The following is a 23376-nucleotide window of genomic DNA, read 5'->3' on the forward strand; positions in this document are numbered from 1 at the left end:
TTTTCTCTTTGGTTTGGATTGTGTGACTAGATCAACTTGTGGTATTTCAAATCTTGTTATAATAAAGGAGTGGAGTCCCCTTGTCATTTGAAGGGTCGAGAGACCTCAAGAAGTCTTTTCTTCAGGACTCAGTGATATTTAACGACGCAAAGGAGGTGATATAGACAATCAGAAATAGAACCTAGCTGTCCATGTGTTCTAGAGTCTCTGTTAGGTCCCACTGAGCTTGCCTCTGTCTGATCTGTGGTAGACTGTCTGCACAAAGCTGTCCTGGCAGGTTCCATGTGACTGAGGCCAGGTCGTTTCAGAGTCTCCACCGTGGTAGAGAGTTCTACCTCCCCACTCCTCACCTTCTCATGCTGGGTTCTCCAAATCCAGTACGAGGCAGGTGCAAAGGGTCTGATTCAGGTTGGGTGAGTACTAGAAGGGGTGTGTTTGTGTGTGCATGTGTATGAGAGAGAGAGAGAGAGAGAGAGCAAGCGCTAAATCTGACTCAGTTTCCATATGGTCACCTGGGTAGGAGGTGACCTGAGCCTACTCTAGGTTCCCAGGGCTCCTGGGCTAAGAGTGGGACCAGGTAGGTATGGAATGGATGGGGGCGGGGGGTGAGGTGTGGAGCCCAAGGAGAGGAGGCAGAGTTCAGGGAGTAACTCTTCACTCCTTAGTACTTTCTTGGACTTTGGCTATAACTGGAGGTATCTGGAGATAAGTGGAATGAGTACATAATATTAACTTAAAAAAAACCCCAGAAAACAAAAATGAGGTTCTATTAAATGGCAGGATATACGCCTAATTTCTAGGCATTAGTGCAGAGCCAGAGACTGAAAAATCAAAGTGCACCTAATCCGAGTATTCGTATTAATTGACCAGTCTCTGCACCTTCCAAAACTGTAAGCTAGAATATGTTAAATGGAAATAAAGGGAATTGGGGAGGGAAGGCGCCCTGGGTCATCCCACCCCTCCTGGGCAGAGAAAGCACTGGAAGCCGTGTTCTCCAGCTGCTTCGAGCGTAATCTTGTAGTCTCCCCAGTGGGCTTCAGCTCAGGTTGTGTCAGCTTATGTGTACAAACAGATTTTAAAAATTGTCCCTTGCTAAGGGAGCTGACATCTGCCACTCTCAGAAATTAGAAATGACAGATGCCCCGAAGGGTGAAAGGCTGTGGCTAATTTTCTGTAAAAAATAGAATCTACTCAGACTCCACTCTTCACCAAACAGACAGCATTGTCTAATCCATGCATTTAGTGGTGGTTTCAGGTAATGAAGGAAAACAGGCAACCTGGTTGTGCTTGTTAACACTGCTGTCTTCTCCTGCAAAACAAAACCCAAACCGTTCTCACTCCCTTTCCTAAGATTTAATGCAGTGCCCTGTGTATCGGACCCAGCAGGTAATGGAGGTTTGTGATGAGATACGTGATGGTTGCAAAATCCTCGTTGTTTGTTCACCCTTTGAGGCCCCTTCCATCTGCAGTAGCCACTTTCCCTCTCCACCGTGGGAGAGAAAGAATGCAAGCATTGAGACTTTTGAAAGGGAAGAGAGTGGAGTTAAACTGAAGAGAGAAGAACTTCCTGTCTATTTTAGCCAGGCTCTTTAGGGAAGGGGAGCTGGAATTGGAACCAGAAAGCAGTGAGAACTGAGGCAGCTTTAGGGCTTGGCTTCTCTCCACCTCCTCTCTCTTGGTATCTCTGAGTTTCTCTGGCTCTCTGCTCCATGTTTTTCTCTCTATCAACCAGACTTCATTGCTTCCCCACAGTTCGTGGTCCTCATCACTTCAGCGCGCACAACTCCATCACGGCCTCTCCAGCTCCCCTTGATGTTGTGATCTTTCAGTTCAGGTCCCATCCTTACCTGTTGTAGTCTCTTGCTATGTTCTAGTTCTCGTTCCTGAGAGAGGAAATCTGATGCAGTCGGTCTGTCTTTTTGCATCAGGGCACATCGTGGGTTGCTGGACAGCTTATCTAATGGCCGCCCTTGGGTCATGTGCATGTCCTTGCTCCAGTCAGCCAAGGCTGGGTCACATGGTACAAAACAGGGTACACAGTCCCTTGGAAAGGGATGTGATAGGTAGACACCTTGACTGATATCTCAAGTTTACTGCCCAACATTTATTGAATGTTGACTTGTGTCAAGCACCTTGCTAGGTGTCAAGGGTGATCAAACGCTTTTCATTCATTTCCTATTTATGTAGTAAGGAGGAAAGAAAAAAAATGACTACATCTAAAAGTGGATAAGACATGGCAGGAAGCACATGGGGAAGATGGTAGAAGTATAGGGTTTAATAATCTAGAACCAGACTTGTGGTTCTGATCCAAAAGCACATTTTCTTCCTCTTTAGTCTTGCTCCTTGAGTGTGAAATTGAAAGGTGGACAGGACCTTAAAAATGACTAGAAAACCCTATTGAAAGCCTCCCTCCAGGGCTCAGCTAAATTGCATCTCCTCCTGACCACCTTCAGCCCAAAAGGATACCTCTCTCCCATGGCCTTGGAAAGCAGGGTACATATTTAAACAAGGATCTGCCAGTTTTTTCCTCTCTTTAATGTGTGTATGTCTAATCTTCTTAACCAAGCAGAAAACTCCTTGACAGAAGGGGCCAGATCTTACATAATTCCCATAATTCCTATAGTTGATGAGATAAGGAAAATGAATTCAGAATGCTGGAAGAAGTTCATCTAAGAGGAGCCTTGGTTAAGGATTGAATATATACTGTGTGTGAAAATGCAATCCAATCTCAGAATTTGGTTAGTAAAATACGCAGGTATTTTGATGATACAAAACAAAATAGCCGTACTTGAAATGCCCAATAATATAGGCTTTGAGGGGGTAATCTCGTGGTTGAGGAAGGATGTTGTGGCGTAGACAGTGGTTGCTCATCCAGGGGTGAGCTGTGATGCTGAAGGTGTGTCTTTGCCCTGGCAGGCCTGGCATGGAAGGGAGGTTTGAAAGGGAAAACTAGTAAAGAGACTCTGAAAGTAGCCCAGAGGCTCTCCCCTGGCTCCACCTTTTCTGGCTCTAGTGTGGGCGTGTAGGAGGAGGGGAAGTATTTAAACGCAACTGGCTGGTTCTCTTATGACCTTGTCCATTTTAAGGACCTGGGGCTTTATCCAAGTATGTAATATATTTCTTTCCCTTCGGTTTGCATATCCTTCTCAGAAATCTCCATTAAGAATCTCAAATATATCAGTAACAATCACACGCTGTTGTCAATAGGTAGAGTTAAATGGCAAGAGTCACTTCCAATGACTGACTTTTTTCTGTATATTTCAACAAATTAAAAAAAAAAAAGGCAGCCACAAGAACAAAGAAGAATAAGACAGGACAAAGTGCTGAACAGTGGAAAGTGCAGAGTGAAGTTGCCTGTGGAGTCCTTATAAAACACAATCTTTTAAATATGTATTTTATTGTTTCTAGCAACTCGACAAACTAAAAACATATTGAAAATGAACAACTGACTGAAATAAGGCAAAGCATGCCTCAGGCAACTCCGAGCTTCCCACCAGTTTGGGGTTAATAACTTCCGTCACCCCTAACGTGTGAGAGGATGATTCTGAATAACATGGAATCGAAATCACGAATTCTACACACAGATTAAGTGAGGGAAGGAGCAACACACACGTAGCATTATTAAGCCTGTTGCTCCTTTACCACCCCTGATGTTGCACAGACGAAAGGTTTAGGAGGGGAGAGATATGTCCTTGAATAAGAAAGGTACCAGCAGATAGTGGGGACTATATTGGGTATTACCCTGGCTACCCTCTGCTCTTTTCCTTTTATCCCTGAACCAGTCAGTATGTTGCCATGAACCCCGTATTATAATTCTTTTGTGCCTTCAGGTGGATCACCTGGTTACATCTCAGTATCTTCATTTGTGAAACAGGGAGATGTTACCACTCTCCGCAGGCTGAAAAAGAGCAATGGAAACCTTAATGCGTTGACCCGTGTAAAAATAGTCTTCATTTATTAAAGAAATCTTTACACTCTCACACCTTTTCCCTACGCATGCACAAGGCGAACAGAAAAGAAAGGAAGAGCTCTGATTTAAAGGGAGAATGGGTTTTTATATCAATCTCCTTAATTAGGGACCATTTATTTTAAAAGTTACTTCAAGAAATCATACTTTATTGGGGGGGGGGTCAGGTAAAGGAAGAGTGAGAAAGAAGCAAGGTCAGAACAATCCAGCACTTTGCCCCTTTTACATCCCCCATATACAGGGAGTTCTGAATCCTGAGCAGTATCAGATTGTGCTTTTAGAAACACTTATGGAGTGAAAAGGTTGCCATTCACTCACCAGGGGCAGTGGCATCCCATTGCAGTATGGTCCGCTAGAGGCCTCAGGATGAGACAGAGCCCAGAAATAGCCATTTCATCGCTAGCCTCTTCCAAGGTACATCTGAGAAATTTCCCTGCTATTTTGTCCATATAAATTTCAAGCATTCCAAAAACGAAATCGGCAATGGATACAGGCAGAGGTTCCCCAGGGGACATCGTGTGTGTGGAAGGGAAGCCCATCCGTTGGGCCTGAAACCACAGGATGAAGGGGAATGAGATAAATGCTGGCTGCGAGTCCCTCCCTGCCTTGCAGAGCTGCCTTTGTTGCGATGAGTGTGAAGCACCCGCCTTAACTTTTTGTTACTTTGGCTTTTTTGGCTGGTGTCACATCTTATAAGTCACAGTCTAGCTTCTCCTGTCCGTGTTTTTACTGCACAGAAGGTTTCCCAATTTGCAAGCGTTTGCAGCACGGCTGGGCCCGGAGATAAAACAGAATGTGTATGTAGTACAGCATGCATTCAACTGATGCACAAGATTCTTTCCACCATATGTGCAGAGTAGTGTGCTTTTCCCCCGAGGTGCCACTGCCAAAACTGCCAGGAGTGCCTGAGTAAGAGGAGGAGAGACACCCCGAACGCAATGCGGCACCAGGCCTCGCCACCTCCTTGGAAAGAGACCCTCGCTTTCAACACCCACCTGCATTTTTACCCCCGCTTTGTTAGCTCATCTGTCCCACTCTTTTCCACTCACCTTACACAGTGCCCCTAACCTCATCCTGCCCCCTCAGCCTTGGTCCGGGGTGCCAGGCGTTGTTGAGGCCGGTGTGGAGTTCCGGTTGCCCTTCTTGTAGGAGAGGAGAGGTGTAATTAGCACTTATGCTAATGAGGATAACAAGACTGTGGTTAAAAACTCATCAGTTACAGAGGAATGACATGAGAGGAAAACCAGCTGATTTATTTTTTCTTCCCCGTAAATGTTTCTTGTCCTTCATCTCATGCAAAGCATAGCTTACCAAGCCTTTTTACAGGAAAGTAACATTAGTCTGGTCTTTATAGGTAAATCTTCTGGTGGAACTTCTTCTATGATAAGGAAAAAAAAAGATGAGAGATATAAGATAATTGTACTTTTCACTCCTTGTATACTTTACCTGAAGTAAACCAATTCAGAGAGTTTTTTGGTTAATTGTATTTTACTTTCATATTTGCTGCTGAAAATTTGAATCGTCACTACCTTTGGCTTTACTGGAAACTTGTTTGTTTGAAAGCATACAGTATTTCTGATCAAAAAATGTCCGCTCAACTCAAACTCAAACTCTCTTCGTGATCTATATGTATCAGTGTAACATGGAGGCTATAGCCACTCTCTCACTAAACCGAGTGTGGGTAATGAGTACTAGCCCTGCTTCACAGATGGGAAACCAAGCCACAGGGCAGTAACTGCCTTTTACCTGTCCTTCAACTTCTTTAGCCGCCAGTCTGGGAGGTAGGGCTCCTCTACCCACAGGCCCTGCAACAGGAGGGGTTGGGTTATTATATTTGATGAAGCATAATGACAGTGCTATTATAATTGATCTGTTGTTACTAAGTCATTATCTCAACTTGCTACATTGATTTCATGTGACTTATTTGTAGACTTTCTTCCCCAGCATGTTAACAAATAACCTTTGGGCCAATCAAAAGTGTGATTTTTGTGCTTACATTGTTTGTGAGTGCTGATGGATTTGCTACTGTTGACTGTACCACAACATAGAACGACACGTGTCTCCGTATAGGCTACCTGTGTGCTACCCAACCTTTCCCGAGCAGTAGGTCTGGGGAATTCCTTGCCTGGGACGATAGACTTGGAATGGCAGGGCTCTTGGGTTTTAGCATTGTCTCTTGTCACTGCGGGGTCTCAGGGAAGGTGATGTACACCATGGGGAGAAGAATAGCTGATGGTAGATACTGCCCTGTTCATGTGGAAATCTAGGTGGGCAGGCGGTCAGGTGGGTGAGCACCTCTGGGTACTCAATGAGAGGCGAGGGTGATGTGTTCTGGAAAGATCAAGGACAGGAAATGGTACGGATACTGAGTTGCCTGGGAGGTCCCACAGACCATCCGTGGTGGCCCTGTTGGAAGCTTCATTACTAAGGGCAGGGACCAGGGGAGAAATGTCCTGCATTTTAGCAAATTTATCGTGGAGTAGGAAAGGCTTCTTAGCCTCGGAGAGCATCCTTGGCTGGGGAGGGGCACATCAGAGCCTCCCCTTCAAGCCGTGTTTTATTTATTTATTTTAAATTTATTTATTTATTTTTGGCTGTTTTGGGTCTTCGTTGCTGCGCGTGGGCTTTTCTCTAGTTGTAGTGAGCGGGGGCTACTCTTTGTTGCGGTGCGCGGGCTTCTCACTGCGGTGGCTTCTCTTGTTGCGGAGCATGGGCTCTAGGCGCGTGGGCTTCAGTAGTTGTGGCGCTCGGGCTCAGTAGTTGTGGCACGCGGGCTCAGTAGCTGTGGCTCACTGGTTCTAGAGTGCGGGCTCAATAGTTGTGGCTCACGGGCTTAGTTGCTCCACAACATGTGGGATCTTCCCGGACCAGGGCTCGAACCCGTGTCCCCTGCATTGACAGGCAGATTCTTTTTTTTTTTTTTGCGGTACACGGGCCTCTCACTGTTGTGGTCTCTCCCGTTGTGGAGCACAGGCTCCAGACGCGCAGGCTCAGCGGCCATGGCTCACGGGCCTAGCCGCTCCGCGGCATGTGGGATCTTCCTGGACCAGGGCACAAACCCATGTCCCCTGCATCGGCAGGTGGACTCTCAATGACTGTGCCACCAGGGAAGCCTGGCAGGCGGATTCTTAACCACTGCGCCACCAGGGAAGTCCAAGCCCTGTGTTTTAGAAGCACATCGTCACTTTGCAATGGTGGCGACAGTCACACTGGGACTCGACTCCTATTCATTTGGTAATTGGTTATTTTAACACAAACTGTGACTAAGGAACATGATTACACACCTGTCAGCCATATGACGGGAAAGAGAGATGTCTGTGAGCAGGAGAACTGGCTGCATTTCCACCCGGGTCTCCGTGGAGTCTTCTCCATCAAAGATGTCATATTTCATTTTTACCTTGAAACAAGACAGACATTATAGCTACTGCCTTGTCTGTATCATTTATAGGAATTGCTGCCACAGATACTAATCTAAACCAATTCTGATTATATCTTTGTAGACATCAGATCCTAGAGCAGGAAGGCAGGATGTAATATAACGAAACAAATGAGTATAAACATTATATGGTACCCGTACAGCAGCTTCCTGCGACAGGGCAAGGGGTGGAAAGAAATGAAAGTGTTTTGTACAAGGAGGGCATTTTACTTTAAGATGAAATAGGTCAGTAAAATAAAAGAAAGCTGTTTCTGATTGTACAGGTGACTAAGTGGAGGAGGGGATTCTCACTTATGGTGAGGGGATTGCCAGGTGATTCAGAGTCCTGTCTAAGGGTTGGGAAGGAGGGATGATGTGTCCGAAAGATGAGGATAAACACAATAAGAAACAAACACAAAAAAACCTCAAAGGCAACAATATTGAACTGAATTTTAAAACAAATAAGAACCTAATAAGAGTTGCAACATTTAGTTTAAAAAAGCCCTAGCCTTTTGAATAAGAAAATAATATTCACTCATTTGCACATTTTCTGAAAATGGTGAACCAAATATTAGATTGTTTGGAAATTCTTCCTCGCCTCTATTTGTCTGCTCCTATCCATCTTTGGTGAGGCCATTCAGTTTGGAAAGAGTGTGTGGTCACCATGTATACATGTCCAACCTCTGCTGAGCATTGAAATCAGCAAATGATACAGGTGTCGTCTATCACTGAGTTAGAAACAAAGTTCATACAGGATGAAGTTAGTAGCTGGAAAATAGGGAATAAAGGGGGATGATGTGAATGGTAAAGAAGGGTACCAGCAATAAAACCTTGGTTGTTAATTTGGCAGAAGTGTGGTGAAGGTGGTGGAATTCAACATGTAGCAGTCTCCAGGAATCCCAGGCTGCTTATGTGGGTGGGAGCTGCCCAGTGAGGGTGGAAAGTTTCTTGATGGAGATGTTACACATGAAACATAAGAGGAGATAAAGAGGTTAGAAAACAAAATGATGCCTTATTTGCAGAGGGCACAATGGGTAGTCAGATGGCAGAAGAGAGATAGAAGCCGTCATTAAGTACCGATGCTGTGTAGGGGGTTAGGATACTGATTAGAGGGTGTGTTTATGCATTTCTAAAAGCCCTCAAACCTTCGCCAGTGTCTTCGCCTTTGCCCCTCGCTGCTGACCATGCCCTATAGCTGCCTGCAACTTGATTTTAATCAAGACTTTAATGATAAGAAAAGATACTGAGTCACTATGGCCTTCCTGCCAGCTGAGTTTTTCTCTCCAGAAAAGAAGTGGACTTGTGAAATTTAAATAACTGTCATCTATTGAGTTCTTACTCTGTGCCAGGCATTGTGTGGGACATGTGATGGGTTTTCTCATTCAATCCTTGCAACGAATTTCTAAGCTGGATGTTACGTCCCCCGTTTTTCACCGGAAATCACGCTCAGCTCGTTATTGGCACCAAATGGCTCTCTTCACCCCTTTCTGTACTAACTTCTTCAACCAAATGGCACAGGGCTGCTCAAACTTTCAGAATTTTCTCTTGCTTTTTCTTGGTTTTTACTTCCTCATAATTCTTGTGTGTTTATGAGAATATTTTCTACTCCTTACTTTTTGTGGTTTACTTTTATTTACCTTTCAAATTTATAATTACTTAAAAATCTAAATTTTAAATAGGATATAAACGTATGATAGTCGACACTCCAGAAGGTGTATGGTTAGACCTTGGCTAGGGATCGTTCGTTCTATTGTTATCATTGAACTTCAGAAATTAAAATGTGTTGAGCATGTGGGCTGGACGCCATTCATTTTGGATACTTAGTTGTAGATGCTCAATGAGTGATGAATGAATGAATGAGACCTCAGGAAAAAATTATGTAAATGCTCTTGTCATTGCGGTCTGTTTTCTGTGAAGTCACAGTGCCACACAAAGTGGTTTGGCGTAAATTTGGAGTAGTGCAACCTACAGTTTATGAATTTGGGCAAAACATTTTAATATAATCCAGAGGGAAAGGTCTGTCATCCCGTAAGGCAAAGAAATGAATGAAGTTTCTTTATCACACTAGGATACTTGATTGCATTCTGCTTGTTATTATTAATAAAGGAAAGCTAATACTAGTAATAGTTATATCAACTGATCATTCTTATTCCCCTTTTACTATTTTCCACATCAAACCATAACAGTTTTATGTTCTATGCTTAGGCAAGAGCCACAAGAAGAGTTTTATGAATTTAGAATCCTTTGTCCTTGAAAACATGTCTCAATCTATCTTTTTTTTTTTTTTTTTTTTTGCTGTACGCGGGCCTCTCACCGCTGTGGCCTCTCCCATTGCGGAGCACAGGCTCCGGACGCGCAGGCTCAGCGGCCATGGCTCACGGGCCCAGCCGCTCCGCAGCATGTGGGATCTTCCCGGACTGGGGCACGAACCCGTGTCCCCTGCATCGGCAGGCGGACTCTCAAGCACTGCACCACCAGGGAAGCCCGTCTCAATCTATCTTGATATCCAAGAAAAGATTTGGGCTCCCACTCTCACCTTAGGATCCCATAATCTTAAATTTGTAGGATGAAACCAAAATATAAGAGAGATTTGAAAACAAGCAGGCCCCCTAATGAGAAGTCCGTCAAGTTCAAGGATGTGTCCTTCCCCATCTCCATGCAGAGTTCCTCCTGCTGCTGTGCAAGACTCCTTGGCACACTCCCATTTCGATGTCCACTCCTCACCCTTTCTCCCCTCCCATCGTTCCCCGTCTCTGCCCCATACCTCAAGGGCAGAATACTTGGAGAGGCCATTGCCCTCCACCTTGGTGGGCTCAGGATTTCAGTCTGCTCAGGCTTTGGTGTCTTCTTGTTGCTTGTGTTGGCTGTGGTCTAGTAGACCACCCCTCAGGCCCTTGTGGGGTGCCAGCTTCCGTGACCACCTCCATTTGAGCTGCGTTGGGCATCAGTGCTTCACCATGAAGAGGGGAGACCACAGGGCAAGATGTCCCTCTTTTCCACCAGGACCCACAGGGACGTTTGAGCCATCATTTCTCTGCCTTCCGAAAATGTCTGCCGTTTCTCTTGCTCATTGTCAGCCAGGCTTCCTCTGCTGGCTGTGCCGCTGTGGAAGAGCCCCTGCGGTGTGGGGACAGGAGCCGGTGCCTGCTGTCGAGACACCTGCCAAGCTTTGTCTTTATCAGCTCTTTAGCTTTGGACAAGGTACTTAACTTGGCTACACTTCAGATTCCTTGCTGGCAAAATGGAGGTGGTAATGGTAATACAGACCTCAGAAGGGTTTGGGGAGCTTTAATGAGCTGAAGTCTGCAAAATTCTTAGCAAGGTGTCTTGCACAGAACAGACTTGAGTCTTGTGTTACTGTCAAAGTGACTTCTATATTGAGTTTTCTTCCTTTGTGGTAAGAGCCCTGTGAAGCGGTCATTGAGTTGGAAGTTCTGGAAGTGGTAACGTTCTCTCCAGTGCGGTCCAGTCTGTGGTCTGGGAACCTCCTTCCAGTGGGGCTACCAGTTATCTCATATCTAGAATCACACTGGGCAACTGAGATACCAGGGTGCAGAGGAACTGGAATAGTTTGGGAATTTTGGTACCAGAATGGTTGGGTGAGGGAGGGATTAAAGCAAAGGGGGGGAAGGGGGAGGGCCGCTCACTGTACAGGGAGCCTACGCATCCCCTGTTCTCAGTTATTCTAAAAAGGGAGAGGACGTGGAGACCCAGGTCATTTTTTGTCTTTTGTCACCTGGGTTTTGATTCCAGAATATACTTCCTGGAAGTATAATAATAATAAATAATAATAATGATAATAGTAATCACAACAGAGGAACAAGTGTTAACTGAAATTGTCATCCAAAAATGGACTTTAACCTGATACTCGGCAGAAAGGCCTCAACAGGCCTTTCTGTCAACCCCAGTCAAATTCTGCGCGAACGATTATCTCCTATTTAAACATGCCACAATCCCACCTTTTATTACCTCCATTCATCATCTGCAGAATGACTGGGCTTTAAAAACTAAGACTCCAGAGAGTGTTGTTTGAGCAGAGGTTGTTATTCAGGAAGCCTCTGTGCTGCCATCTTTGCCGATTGGTCCTGGGGTTGGAAGCCAGGTAATTTACACTTTGTTCCTCTAAGCCTGATGGGGCCTCTGTTAACAGGTCAAGGTTCACGTGGATCATAATTGGAGCTGTCAGGAGGACCATCCTGTTCAGAATCGCATTCTGACTTCACGATCTAAAAGACACGGGGGCAGAGCCCATGGACCGGTCACCCTGTCCTTCTTCTTTGCTTGCCCCCTCCACATAAATCACAGCACCGCTCCGGGTCAGTCAGAACATTTGTGTGGACAGTGCACAGTGACAGTCAGGGTTTTACACCTAGTCCTGGTCTTTCTTCTTCATGTTCAGGCCAATTTTAGATCTTTACACACATTGCATAAATCACAGTTCTGTTTCTTGCTAAAGAAATCGTATCTTTAAGACAAATCGTACTTGGAGCACTGTTATTGGATGCTGACCGTAAAACTGTCCCAGGCCAAAGCAGTGACCAGAGTAACCCTCCTGTGGCTGTCCAGAGTGGAGGACCAGAGTGGACGGTCCAAAGCTAAGTCCATGAGGGACTGCAGGCTCCAGGCAGGCCAAGTGCACAGATGAAAGGGCCCAAGGCAGGGCCAGAGTCAAGGGTGAGAGTGGAGAGCTGGGAGTGGTATGGAAGTGGACTCAAAACCAGAGCTGGTAGGGGACCAGTGACAAGAGTGCAGGCTGATTGCTGAGATCAGCCTCTGGGTCTCTGCAGTCCCGTCTGCAGGTTAGTGGGCACCCAGGGGACGGGGCTGACTGCGGCTTAGCATATGAACTGTCCAGAGGAGATGGAGGCAACCCTGTTGTATCTGGACCTTGATTATGGCATTTCTGTGGTTGCTGGTCAGAGAAAAGAAAGTCATCTGTGATTCCCTGCCTTCTGTTTCCCCTCTAGGGTCCCAGGGTAATAGACGCAAATGAATAGCGAAAAACCAAATGGCGTGCTATGGGCAGAGGTGGGGGGGGGGGGAAGGGGAGCAGTCAGGAGTCTGGATAATCCACTGTGGATCAAGGGTCCTGGGATGATCAGAAGCTGACTGGGATGTGATAGTGATGTCGCTTTAGCTGAGAATTGAAAAGAAGGGGCCACATGCCCCAGTTGCCGGGTCTTACATGTGGCCACTTTGAAAAAACAGTTCTTACCAAACAAAGACACTCAGGTGACCTGACAAATAGCAGTGCAAGATGAATCCAGAAGGGTCACCTGTTCGCTAAAGAGAAAATAGATTTTAAAAAGGAAAAGCAAAAACAGGGATTTCAGAACCACTTAGCAACTGCTCTGATTATTCCAGACACAGCTGTAACGTGCTGGATTGAGGATGATATATTTTAGTCCGTGTGGTAGCTGTATTTCAGGCTGATGTGGAATCTGTTGCCGTAACTGTCATGCAATCCATTAGGGCCCTGAGTGAGGGCAGCCATTAATCAGGCACGAGATCAGCCCTGTAGCCTCATACACTCGCAGGTCTGAGCAGCTCTGACCTGACGTCGTTTAAGGAGATGCTCATGGAGGCCATAAACATGATTTGATTCCCATTATCTTCATGTTGCATGTTTGTTACCGTTATTCTTTGAAGACTCGAAATTGGCTATTAAAAATTTATGATACATATAAAGGTTTGTATGGAGTGAAAAAAGGGCAGCAGCAAATAGGTCCGTCTCATCCATCAGAGATGTGTGAGCTGTCAGAGGGGCCTGAAGAGGTATGGAGAGAGCCCCTCTGCTTGCCAGTTGAGGAGGATGGAGAATTAGGAGGAACTTCGCTGGGGGAAACAGCTTCTCCCTCGGCCCACATGCTAAGTGGGAATTTAAATACATTTTGTTAAAAGAGCAAAGTAAAGCAGCACTGCTGCAGAATCCCATAGTCAGTCTTCAGTGACAAGCTAATGAAAGGGAGGGCAAAGGATCGGGATGCAAAGATTGGTAGCAACATGAATTGAGCAGATGCCTGGCTCCGCACATTGAAGTTTCTGGGTGCCTGGAGTATCTCCAGAGCAGGGAGCCTGATGCCAGGTGGGAGTCCTCGGTCTAGAAAGAAAGCTCTCTGCCCAAGCTGCATGCACACACAATCCTGTCATGACCCATCTGCCTTCTGATGTTCAGTGACTTGAATATGTACCTACATAGAAACAACCCATCTGTAGAGATAGGCAGCTCAGAGTAGAGAAAAAAGGGCATTTCTGGGTCTTACCTTAAGGAAGGGCAAAGGATTAATGAATCCATTCAACGTATATTTATAGGATTGTTATACAAGGTACTCGCCGAGCATGGGGGCTTCCTACATAATGCACCGTCTCTGCCCTCAGGCGTTTCCATTCTGGTAGGGAAGGTGAGAGAGGAGTCCTAACTGGGGTGAGTTACACCAAGGAGTCCCAGATGGACTTGGGGCACTATGACTAGGTGAGATAAAGAAACAGGGAGCGAGGCACCAGGTTGGTTGATCTAGGAACGGAATTTGGGGGATGAGAGTTTCGTAGGCAAAGACCAGAGGTTAGACTGATCTTTGTTAGGCAAAAGTCAGTCCAGGTGGGAGGTGGAGGAGAGAAACATATGGGACAAAAGGATTATTGGCCAAAGTCCAAATTGAGTACAGGATCTTCAGGCTAAGACCCTAGTGTCTAACCAAGTGGGAGGGACACTAATCAAGTTGGGCAGAAGTTCATGGAATAGTCGGTGATGGCCCAGATGTGAGGCAGATGACGTCAGAAAGCGCCAGCAGAGGCCTGCTGAGACTCAGCATGGAGAGTTCTCCTCGGTTCAGGGGCAGAACATTCACCTCTGGGGACTGGGGTGCAAGGCAGAATGTCCAGTTGCTAGGGTTAAAGGATAGGACTCATTCATTCATTCATTCTCTCACTCACTTACCATTTATGGAGCCTTTATAATATGCCAGGCACTAGATGAGGCCCTAGCGATTTGCAGCTGAACTGACCACAGTTTCTGCACTCAAGGACCACACAGATTAGTGGGGAAGGCAAACACATAGATGGTCATAGTACAGTGCAATGGAGGGAGTGGATATAGAGAGACAGAAGGGTACAAAGCCCAGGTTAGACCAGGAGGAAGAGGTCTCAAGTGGGTTCCTAAAGGAGCTGCAGTCTGAATGAAGGCTTAAAAGATGCCTAAGAATTTTCCAGGAGAAGGGTGGGGGAGGAGAGATGGAAACTGGTTTTACCCTGAGGAAATGAGGTAAGGGACAGGAATCCAGTTGAAGGGAACAGGGCTTTCAGTCATGAGGAATTGGGCCACTGAGATGAGAGTAACTTGGCGGTACCTCAAGTGGAAGCAGGAGCTACTCCGGAGGCCTCCCTGTGCTTGTCCAGCCCAGGGCCAGCACTGGCTGAACCTCACTGAGCGGCAAAGAAGCTGGGCTGTTGTTTACGTCAAGTCCACAGAGATGTTCGTGACGTGCTGAAAGGCCACATGTGGCAGTGTGTATAGACATTCGACAAAGGAAGTTCAGACCAGAAATGGTACACCAGAAAATGAAATTCCAGGGGTTTTCAGAAGTGGTCTCCCTGTGATAACTTCAATTTATCTTGAATTTTGAAAAGAAATTCTATTGCTTCTGATTCCAAAAATTAGTTATAAAATCTAAAATTTTTGCTCTAGAGCTCTGTATCTCTAAGCGTACTCCTGCAACTTTGAGATGCACTATTTTTGATGTTCCCAAGTCTAGTCACCGCAGCACATGTGTGAGCTGACACGTGCTACATCTGCTAAAGGGTTGGAAAGCAAAGTCTGGAAGCTCTACAGCGCTCCCCCGAGCTCTGATTCCAGGCAGAACCTTCTCTTGTTTTCCAAAGAAGTTCTGAAATCACAATGACAGGGAGGTGTAAAGTCCCATTCCTCACAGGGAGGTATTAACTCCCAAGCCTAGTTATCCTTCCACTTAAATGGCAACAGTGTTAACCTTTTCATTGAGTCAGAAACAATGCACTTTTCTGGGATGGGCCAGTGGAGCTGTTTTTAGAATGTTCCACATTTTCTAAAGGAATCCTCCTGAGGAGAAAAGATGCTGATCTTGCTTGGATATGTGCATGGCACCAAGGCTTTAGCCCAAAGGAATAAGTGGATTCTTTGAAAGAAGAAATAAAGTTTGCTGAATGTAAGAATCAAAATTTAAAAAGTAAATTAGTGATGATTCACAGGGAAAGAGAGGTGAAAATAAAGTTTGTTTAAGCCAGAGGTGTTTGAGATAGAGAGAAAATTAGTCTTAGTTTCTCACATTATCTATTATTTATTCAAATGCTAGGCATGGCATGAAAATAGATGCATGAGTGGAAGCGAGATGGGGAAATCCCCTTGCAGTTTAACTGAAGGACTTTAAGTTTTATTTCTATTCCATGGCAAGAAGTGAAGCCTTCTTACAATAATAGATCAAAAATGCACCTTTGGTTTGACAATCACATTTGTAGTAAAATGTGAAAAAGTTTCCCATTTGCTTTTCCCCATAGTTGGCATAAATCTCTAGCATTTTAGTCAGAATAAAGCTGTTGAGAATAAGACCCATGGAGAGAGTTAGTTCATCATGACGTGTTTTGACATTCCTTCTGTCAGAACTGGTCACTTTATTTATTTATTTAAATAAATTTATTTATTTGTTTGTTTTTATTTTTGGTTGCGTTGGGTCTTTGTTGCTGCGTGCGGATTTTCTCTAGTTGAAGCAAGCGGGGGCTACTCTTCGTTGCGGCGCGTGGGCTTATTGTGGTGGCTTCTCTTGTTGTGGAGCACGGGCTCTAGGCGTGCAGCCTCAGTAGTTGTGGCACGTGGGCTCAGTAGTTGTGCCTCTCAGGCTCTAGAGCGCAGGCTCGGTAGTTGTGGCGCACAGGCCCAGTTGGTCTGCGGCATGTGAGATCTTCCCGGACCAGGGCTCAAACCCATGTCCCTGGCATTGGCAGGCAGGTTCTTAACCACTGCACCACCAGGGACGCCCAAGAACTGGTCACTTTAGAACAAAGTCAGACATCAACACCGGTCTCCTGGCCCCGGTGGATACCACGAACTGGTGGTGGGGTGGTCCGCCTCGACACAGGCCGTTAGAGGAGGCACAGTCCTTAGAGAATTCCAGAACAATAATGAAACCAGCCGAAAGTTGGTCTGCTTTGTGTTATCACTGTGAGCAGTGATTCCGAGCAGCTTCAGTGTTTACATACCCTCCCTGCAGGGGTCGTGGACTCCCTCTGTCTACCTGCATGGTACGCCATTGTCTGCCACCCATAATGGGGCAGATGCAGAAAAAGGCAATGGCTTCAATATACAAATGAATCTGAAGTGCTGAAATGAATCTGCGCGTGTAGGGTAAAGAAGTTCTAATGGATTTTGTCTAACGTTGCCACAAGTTGCTGTGGAATGATAATTAAACTCGTTCCTACAGAGCGCTTACTATGCTCCAGTCAGTGGCTGGGGCCGACGATCCAATGGCGAGAAGCCGGACACCATCCTGCCCTTAGAAAGCTTGCAGTCTGGTGGGGAAGACAAAAATTACAGCAGCCAGTGTAAGGGTGCACCTGTGTCAGGCCTAAGAGAGGGCAGAGTGGAGGTATTTGACTTGGTCAGTGAGGTTCAGGAAGGCCTTTTTGAAGAAGAGGTATAGTAGTTCTTCCAAGACTATTTGTCACACCAGAAACTAAAAATAAATAAAGAGAAGTTTTTGCTTTAAGCAGCTAGTCATGAAATCTCTAAATCTTTGGAGTAAACCCCACTGCTGGAGACACATCCTGTATCCTCCTAGTGTTGCATAGCTGTTCCCTCCAGTGGGCCTGGGGCCTGGCTGGAGGCCATGCTGACAAGTCCGCTCAGGGCCCCCTCTCAATACCCCTCCTCCAGGCAAACTCCTGACATCAGTGGTTCTCGGGCTGCCTGTGCATTACTACCACCTGAGAGCTTTAAAAAAAAAAAAAAAAAAATCCATGTCGAGGCCCCACCCTGGACCAGTTAAATCAGAATCTTGGAAACATCGTGGGGAGGGGGAGTTCAGGCATCAATATGTTAAAAAAAAAAACAACATCCCAGATGATTCTCATATGCAACCAGAGCAGAGAACTACTGCCTTAGATGAATGCACTTAATTTCACTTAGTCCAGTAATAATAGTTTAAAATTTTACATTAAAAAACTTGAGAATGCAAAGGGAATTACGTCAGTGAGAGGTGTGTGAGTGCTTGTGTGTGCACACACACGTGAGGGTGATGGTGCTTGGTCTTCTTGCATGTCATATGCTTTCCGTCTCTGTGGCATGTGGTGGAAACACAGCGAATGGCTGGAGGATGGAATTTCTTGGACTCAAGAATCAGGTTGATTATCAGAGGCAGACTGTTCCAAGCTCCATGGAGTGTGATGCAGAGGCAAATACACGGTTTAATAAAGAAGCAAATTTCTGCCTTTCTCTCTCCACTTCTGATCACTCCAACCCTCCTCTCCTTTCTCTTCCACTGCTGTTTTATTTACTCTCATAAATTATGAGACTTTATATAAAATCCTGGAGCCCCTTTGAGGAAGCACAGTCAAACCTTAATGGGTTTTTTTGTTCTTTAAAAACATAAAAAGCATTGTGAGCACCTTACATGTAAGTGGAATGAATATATTTTTGCCACTAATGTTGAAAATATCCCCAGGCATCTGGTGTGTATGAATGTGTATACATAGTACATGCATAATAAACATCTTCCACCTTATGAATATTTATACACAAGATACATATATATTGAATATAGACATACATATGTAAATAGTAGCCCTTGTAAACTATATGCCAAGTATGTTTCCAAGCATATGCATCATAGTGCATCAGGAATATAATAAACCTACCACCGAGTTTAGCATATTTTGAGGTGGTGTCTTCTACAGAGTTGTGGTAGGGTCTAGTTACTAACCAGGTATGGGTTTCTTTTCATCACTGAAATGTTTGTTAAGCACCAACTAAAAGTAAGGCGCTGGGCATAGTAGAGTAAGAAAGATGAAATAAATGAGGTCCCTGCCTTCAAGAGACCTGCACCTCACAGAGTGCCTTAAAATTCACTTAAGAATCTGACATGTTTGCTACCCATTGGCATCTTATCGCTTTTTATACAGCTGCCTTTTATGTATACACTCTGCTTTAAAATGGGCCCCATTTAAGGCTCTATTGGCTTAAACACTGATGTAGCTGCCTAGTAGACCTGATGCTGTGAGAAGAAACATCACTGGTTTCAGTGCCTTGATTGGACATGAGCATGCTTACACATTTTTTCTGTCACACATCGTCCAATCCTGCATTTTTATTTTACTCTGATTTGGTAGAGGGGGGGAATAAAAGGTAAAATTAAAAGGCACCAAATCCCAGAGATGTTTGTAAATCTCAAAAATACTTTTTGTAACCCCAGTATTACTACCATGACAGTCCACTTCCAAATTCCATCAGTTCCCTCCCTGCAATAAGTGGCAGAAGCCTTTATGAAAGGCAAGCTGTACATTCTAAAATGTACGGAGTAGTGATCCCTTTCTAAAACGACAGTCCCTAGTCTAGCTGAGAGCTCTGAGTGACACTTGTCAGGGGCAGATTTCACGCCATTAAAAGAGAAACAATACATCAGCGCTGTCATCGCTATGCACAGATGTATGCTCGTTGTTTTCTCCCCCTCAGTCCATACATCACAACAGGTAGTTCTCAGCTGTTCCCCTGGTGCCAGACATACATTTTAGCTAAAGAGACAGCAGATAGAACTACCTGCTGCTTCCTGTGCGGCTCTCCCTGTGTTTCTCTCCCTTCTCCTACTTCACTTGGGCTTTTTAAAATCAGCTGGCAGGGAGCCAGGAGCTCATCATTTTAATGCAGTGCAAAATGGAATATGCATAATTATATGCAAGCCATATGTGAGGGAGACAGCTCAGCTGTGAATTTCAGGAGGCCAGGAAAGAGAGAGCAGTTAGGGCTGAGATAAGAGGAGTGCAGAGCAGAGTGCAAGTGTCACCCAAATGAATGGTTTAATGAGTGTGCTGCAGACACGCCTCCTTTCACCTACCTCTTTCTTCTCTCCAACTCCAAACCAGAAACCAATGGAGAGTAGAAAGGGAAGACTGTATGCAAGGGGTATTGCTAATGGGTTCTGTTAATGTCTCCATTTAAACTTCAGCTTTCTTAATTAACAGTGTAGATGAAAATAACCAGTAACTTTTAATGCAGCTTCTTAATTAAATCTTTTTTTTTTTACTGCATTTGATTGAAGAATCATTGTTCTTACTAGATCATTACTCCTTTTAGATCTTTATTTAAAAATTGAGGGGAATCAGTTTATCTCTAATAATATTACAATGCAAAATATAACTATGCAAATTGCTTTTCTTATGGCCTTGCTATTAGAATTTTTTAAAAGTGCATTATCTAGAGATTGCTTAAGCATGCCAAAAAGTTTAAACACGTATGTATGTCATATAATCCTAAATGTGCAACAAAAGTCACTGGAAGTCTGAAGTGGTGGTAATTTTCAACAGAATTATTTGCTTTTGATTTGTTTTGTATCATTTTAAATATTACACCACAATGAATTTGCATGTTCAAACTGAACTATGTAAAGAAAAATAAATCCCAAATTTTGATACCTAAAAGGCGTACTGCGTATTTAAACAAATTTCTTATTAATGTTGTGATTTCTGGATTCCCGTTTGTTTAATGATCTGAGCTGTTATGCTTTTAGCTTTTTTTCTTCCATTATTTGTAAGTCCCTAAATAGGCCATTATATTTCCCTTCAGGCTAGAGATGAAGATGGACATGCTGAAAATTTTCCCCAGCAGCACTATGCTAAGGAAACTCCAAGGCTTGCCTTCAAGAATAACTGCGAACTACTTGTAAGAATAACATACTTACAACAAGTCTAGAATGTTACTTTAGCACAGTGAAAACAGTTTTTGAAAGGGTTTGTTCATTATTACATAAGTTTTGAAGTATTATAGTTTTTCTGTATAGAGTTCTAAATGCTAATTCTGATATCACTGAATATGAATTATAAGATCTCAAATTGTTTGCAAATCTTTTGTATCTGATTATAGAGCTTGGATGGCCCTGTCTTTATTAGCTTGTTCTGTATAGTAGTTGATAAGCAGCCATTTGGAGAATGGCTAGTAAAGTTAAAAATATAGAAAAAGACAGTTGATGTATGTAGCTTGGAAAGAAAAAAAAGAAAAAATCCCATCCCCATCCCTCCTCCTACTTCCTAATTGTACACTATTTTAGGAGACAACATGGTAATATTTTGTTCTGCTAGGAAAGATAGCAGAGTTGACACGCAGTACTCCCTTTAGAATTCAAGTATTCCTACACTCTCTTGCCAAACTCAATCAGGCGCTTTCTCTCTCCTATGTAGAAGTCAAAGCAGCGACAGGATGCGGGGATGTTTCCAAGTCGTGAGAGAGAGGATCTCAGCTGTGACAGGGACTCTGTTCCAATGCAGGGTTAATTTGCTGTTCATTTTAGCATTTATAGCGAGACAAGATGAAAAGCGAGCAGGAATGCCTATTATATTTCTATTAAATGAATCTGTTGGGACCTAATGTTCTTGATTAGCTTTTGAAAACAAGTGCTCTGCAATGCATTTTCTGTTTACCTAAAGTAAACAGAGAATGAATTGTCATTTATTTAGAGATTCAAACACTGCTTTTGAAAATGAAGCTTTATGAGGGATCTAGCTATGTTGTCCCTAAATGTTCTTTTCTTTTCAATTGCATTAAAGCAAAACATTTGCTCCAACTAAATGAAAACACTGAAAGAGAATGAGGATGCTCACTTGTTACATTTTGAGGTAGTCTCTTTTTCTGTTTAGTTTTTTGGCCTAACAGCACAGCCCTGCCAGGTCTCTGCGTTAGGAAATCCCACATGTAACAGTCTTTGGACTTAGCTCTGATACCAACTGTTCATTAAAAACAAAGTGTCCAAAGAGCAGGAGAAGAGAGAAAAATACAGTTCTTTCTCATTCTAGCCACAGTAGCTGGATGTTGACAGTAAGAAACTCCTTCCCACTCCACAGTTTGCGTGGTTTACAATAGCATCACTTATTCTGTGTGTCGTCCCTTGACCAACTAATCCACAGGCAAATTTGTTGCTTATAAGTGCAGTTTTTTTCCCTGAAATTTTAACTCACCTTATGTTTTATCTTAGGGCTCTTAAACCTCCAGGCTTGCTAGCATTACCTGTTTGGGGGGAACCCTTTTCTTTCATTTTCGTTTTAATGTTTTACTCCGTCACTCTGATTTTCTAGCAGAAGACTATAGGGGCCATTTATACTATGTTTTGGTATCAAAATGCTTTTGAGAGTAGCTTACTCCTTTTTAGAGATATTGTTAAAACTAATATGCCATATTTGATTTTTTTTCCTATTTATTGGAAAAATGAATGTGCTTGAGTTCTGGCTGTGGTCAGTTTATACTGGAGAAAGTAAAACATATATGTGAACATCTTTTCCAGCTATCTTTAGAGAAAATATACGTTTAGTCATTGCTGTGCTTAAACATGATATTGTGTTGGCAGTAATTTTGAGAGATTGGTACAATCTTTGTCCTTTTAGTCGCTGTTAGAAATGCTTTATCTTGGTCAGTACACTTTCTTGTGATAAAAGAAAAAAAAAGAAATAGAGAGAAAAAACAAGTAAGCTTATTTCTCCAAGGAGAATTGTAATTTTTTTCAGTTGCAAGAGAAAGGATGGTGTTTGGCTGGTTATGAAGCCCTGAGAAGTTATGCTTCTATATGAAAATGATTTGTTCATTCATAAGAGAGAAATAGGAAGTCCTTGGAGTTTTCTTAGTGCAGCTTAGGGCAAATTTTAAAAAGACTTGGTGAGAGAAGATTGCAAGCCCCACTCCAAAGGGCTTTTCTTACCTTAAGGGTGGGTCTGCCATCTTGCATGGTTCGCTAGAACAAGGGTGGCTTTAGAAAGTGGGGGAGCTCTTTGGAAGATGGTGATGGCTCTTGGGAGAAAGCCTTGAGGGCACAGGTTACTTCCAGCCTCCCAGGTGATCAGGAACACATGGCTGGAAGGCTAACCCTCTGGGCCACAGGTGTTGACAGAAAGTACCCTGGCCAGGTAGATGGGACATGGCCTCTGACTTTATAACTGACTATTGATTGTCTCTGCTTCTTGGAAGAGGAGGAATATTAAGTAACCTAAACAAAAGCAAAGTAGAACCGATGCCTAGAATACACAAGTGTGTGTAATCAGAAGGCACTGACAAAGAAAGCATTGGCTGATAGAAAAACCTGCTATGTGACTGTCGATTTCCTGTAGGTATTGCTTTGCCCATTTAAATCTCAAACTGTGATATGTGCCTTCACACTTAATGTACAACACAGATGACTAGATATTTAGCTTGGTGGCCAAGATTCTTTGGTTGGTGACTGTGTAGCAGTTTCCTTATGCTTTTTATTAATTTTGAAAATGCAAGGCTGTCAAGATGAGTGGCATTAGATAAAACTTGAGTAGTATTTGATATATCACAATTCACTGTGGCCCCATCTACCTCTTCGTAGGTAGATGTATGTACACACACACACACACACACACACACACACACACACACACTCCTCAGGGTCTTTTGCTGGCTTAAGTTTATGACCAAAGCAAATAGCTTTCAGTAAAAGAAAATGTGGGAAATTCACATCACTTGAACAATACAGCATCGTGGCTTATGAGAGCCCAGAAGAGGGAACACTTAGAGCCAGCCTCAATGACCAGCCCTTGTCCCAAATCCCAACTCTGTTGCCAGTCCCTTTACCATTATTGCCTCATTCTTTTGGGACTAGAAGGCCTTCTCATTTCCCCTATTAAAATGCTCATATTGATGGTGGGAATTGCATTAAGAGCCAGAGTGGAAGAAGGACCTAAATCATACCTCTCTTAAGCTAGTACTTGCTCAGTTCTTGAAAGCCACCTGGGGTAACACCTAGCAGAAGTA

The 23376-nt window shown here is 43.9% G+C and overlaps 1 protein-coding gene across 3 annotated transcripts in view; it reads left to right on the plus strand.

Annotated features, from left to right (window-relative positions):
• The window catches only part of SOBP (sine oculis binding protein homolog), a 160040-nt gene that overhangs the window by 72514 nt on the left and 64150 nt on the right, over positions 1-23376 (plus strand). For 2 of the 3 annotated variants that reach the window (XR_012324768.1, XM_033867592.2), the window contains exon 5: positions 20185-20280. The exons of the other annotated variant lie outside the window; for it this stretch is intronic. Coding sequence is in view for 1 of the 2 variants with exons in the window: in XM_033867592.2 (XP_033723483.1) it covers positions 20185-20280 (96 nt within the window). In the remaining variant the exon portion in view is untranslated. The remainder of the gene's footprint in view (positions 1-20184; positions 20281-23376) is intronic. 3 annotated transcript variants of the gene reach the window in all.

This window comes from Tursiops truncatus, chromosome 12 (assembly GCF_011762595.2).
Source record: "Tursiops truncatus isolate mTurTru1 chromosome 12, mTurTru1.mat.Y, whole genome shotgun sequence".
NCBI lineage: Eukaryota > Metazoa > Chordata > Mammalia > Artiodactyla > Delphinidae > Tursiops > Tursiops truncatus.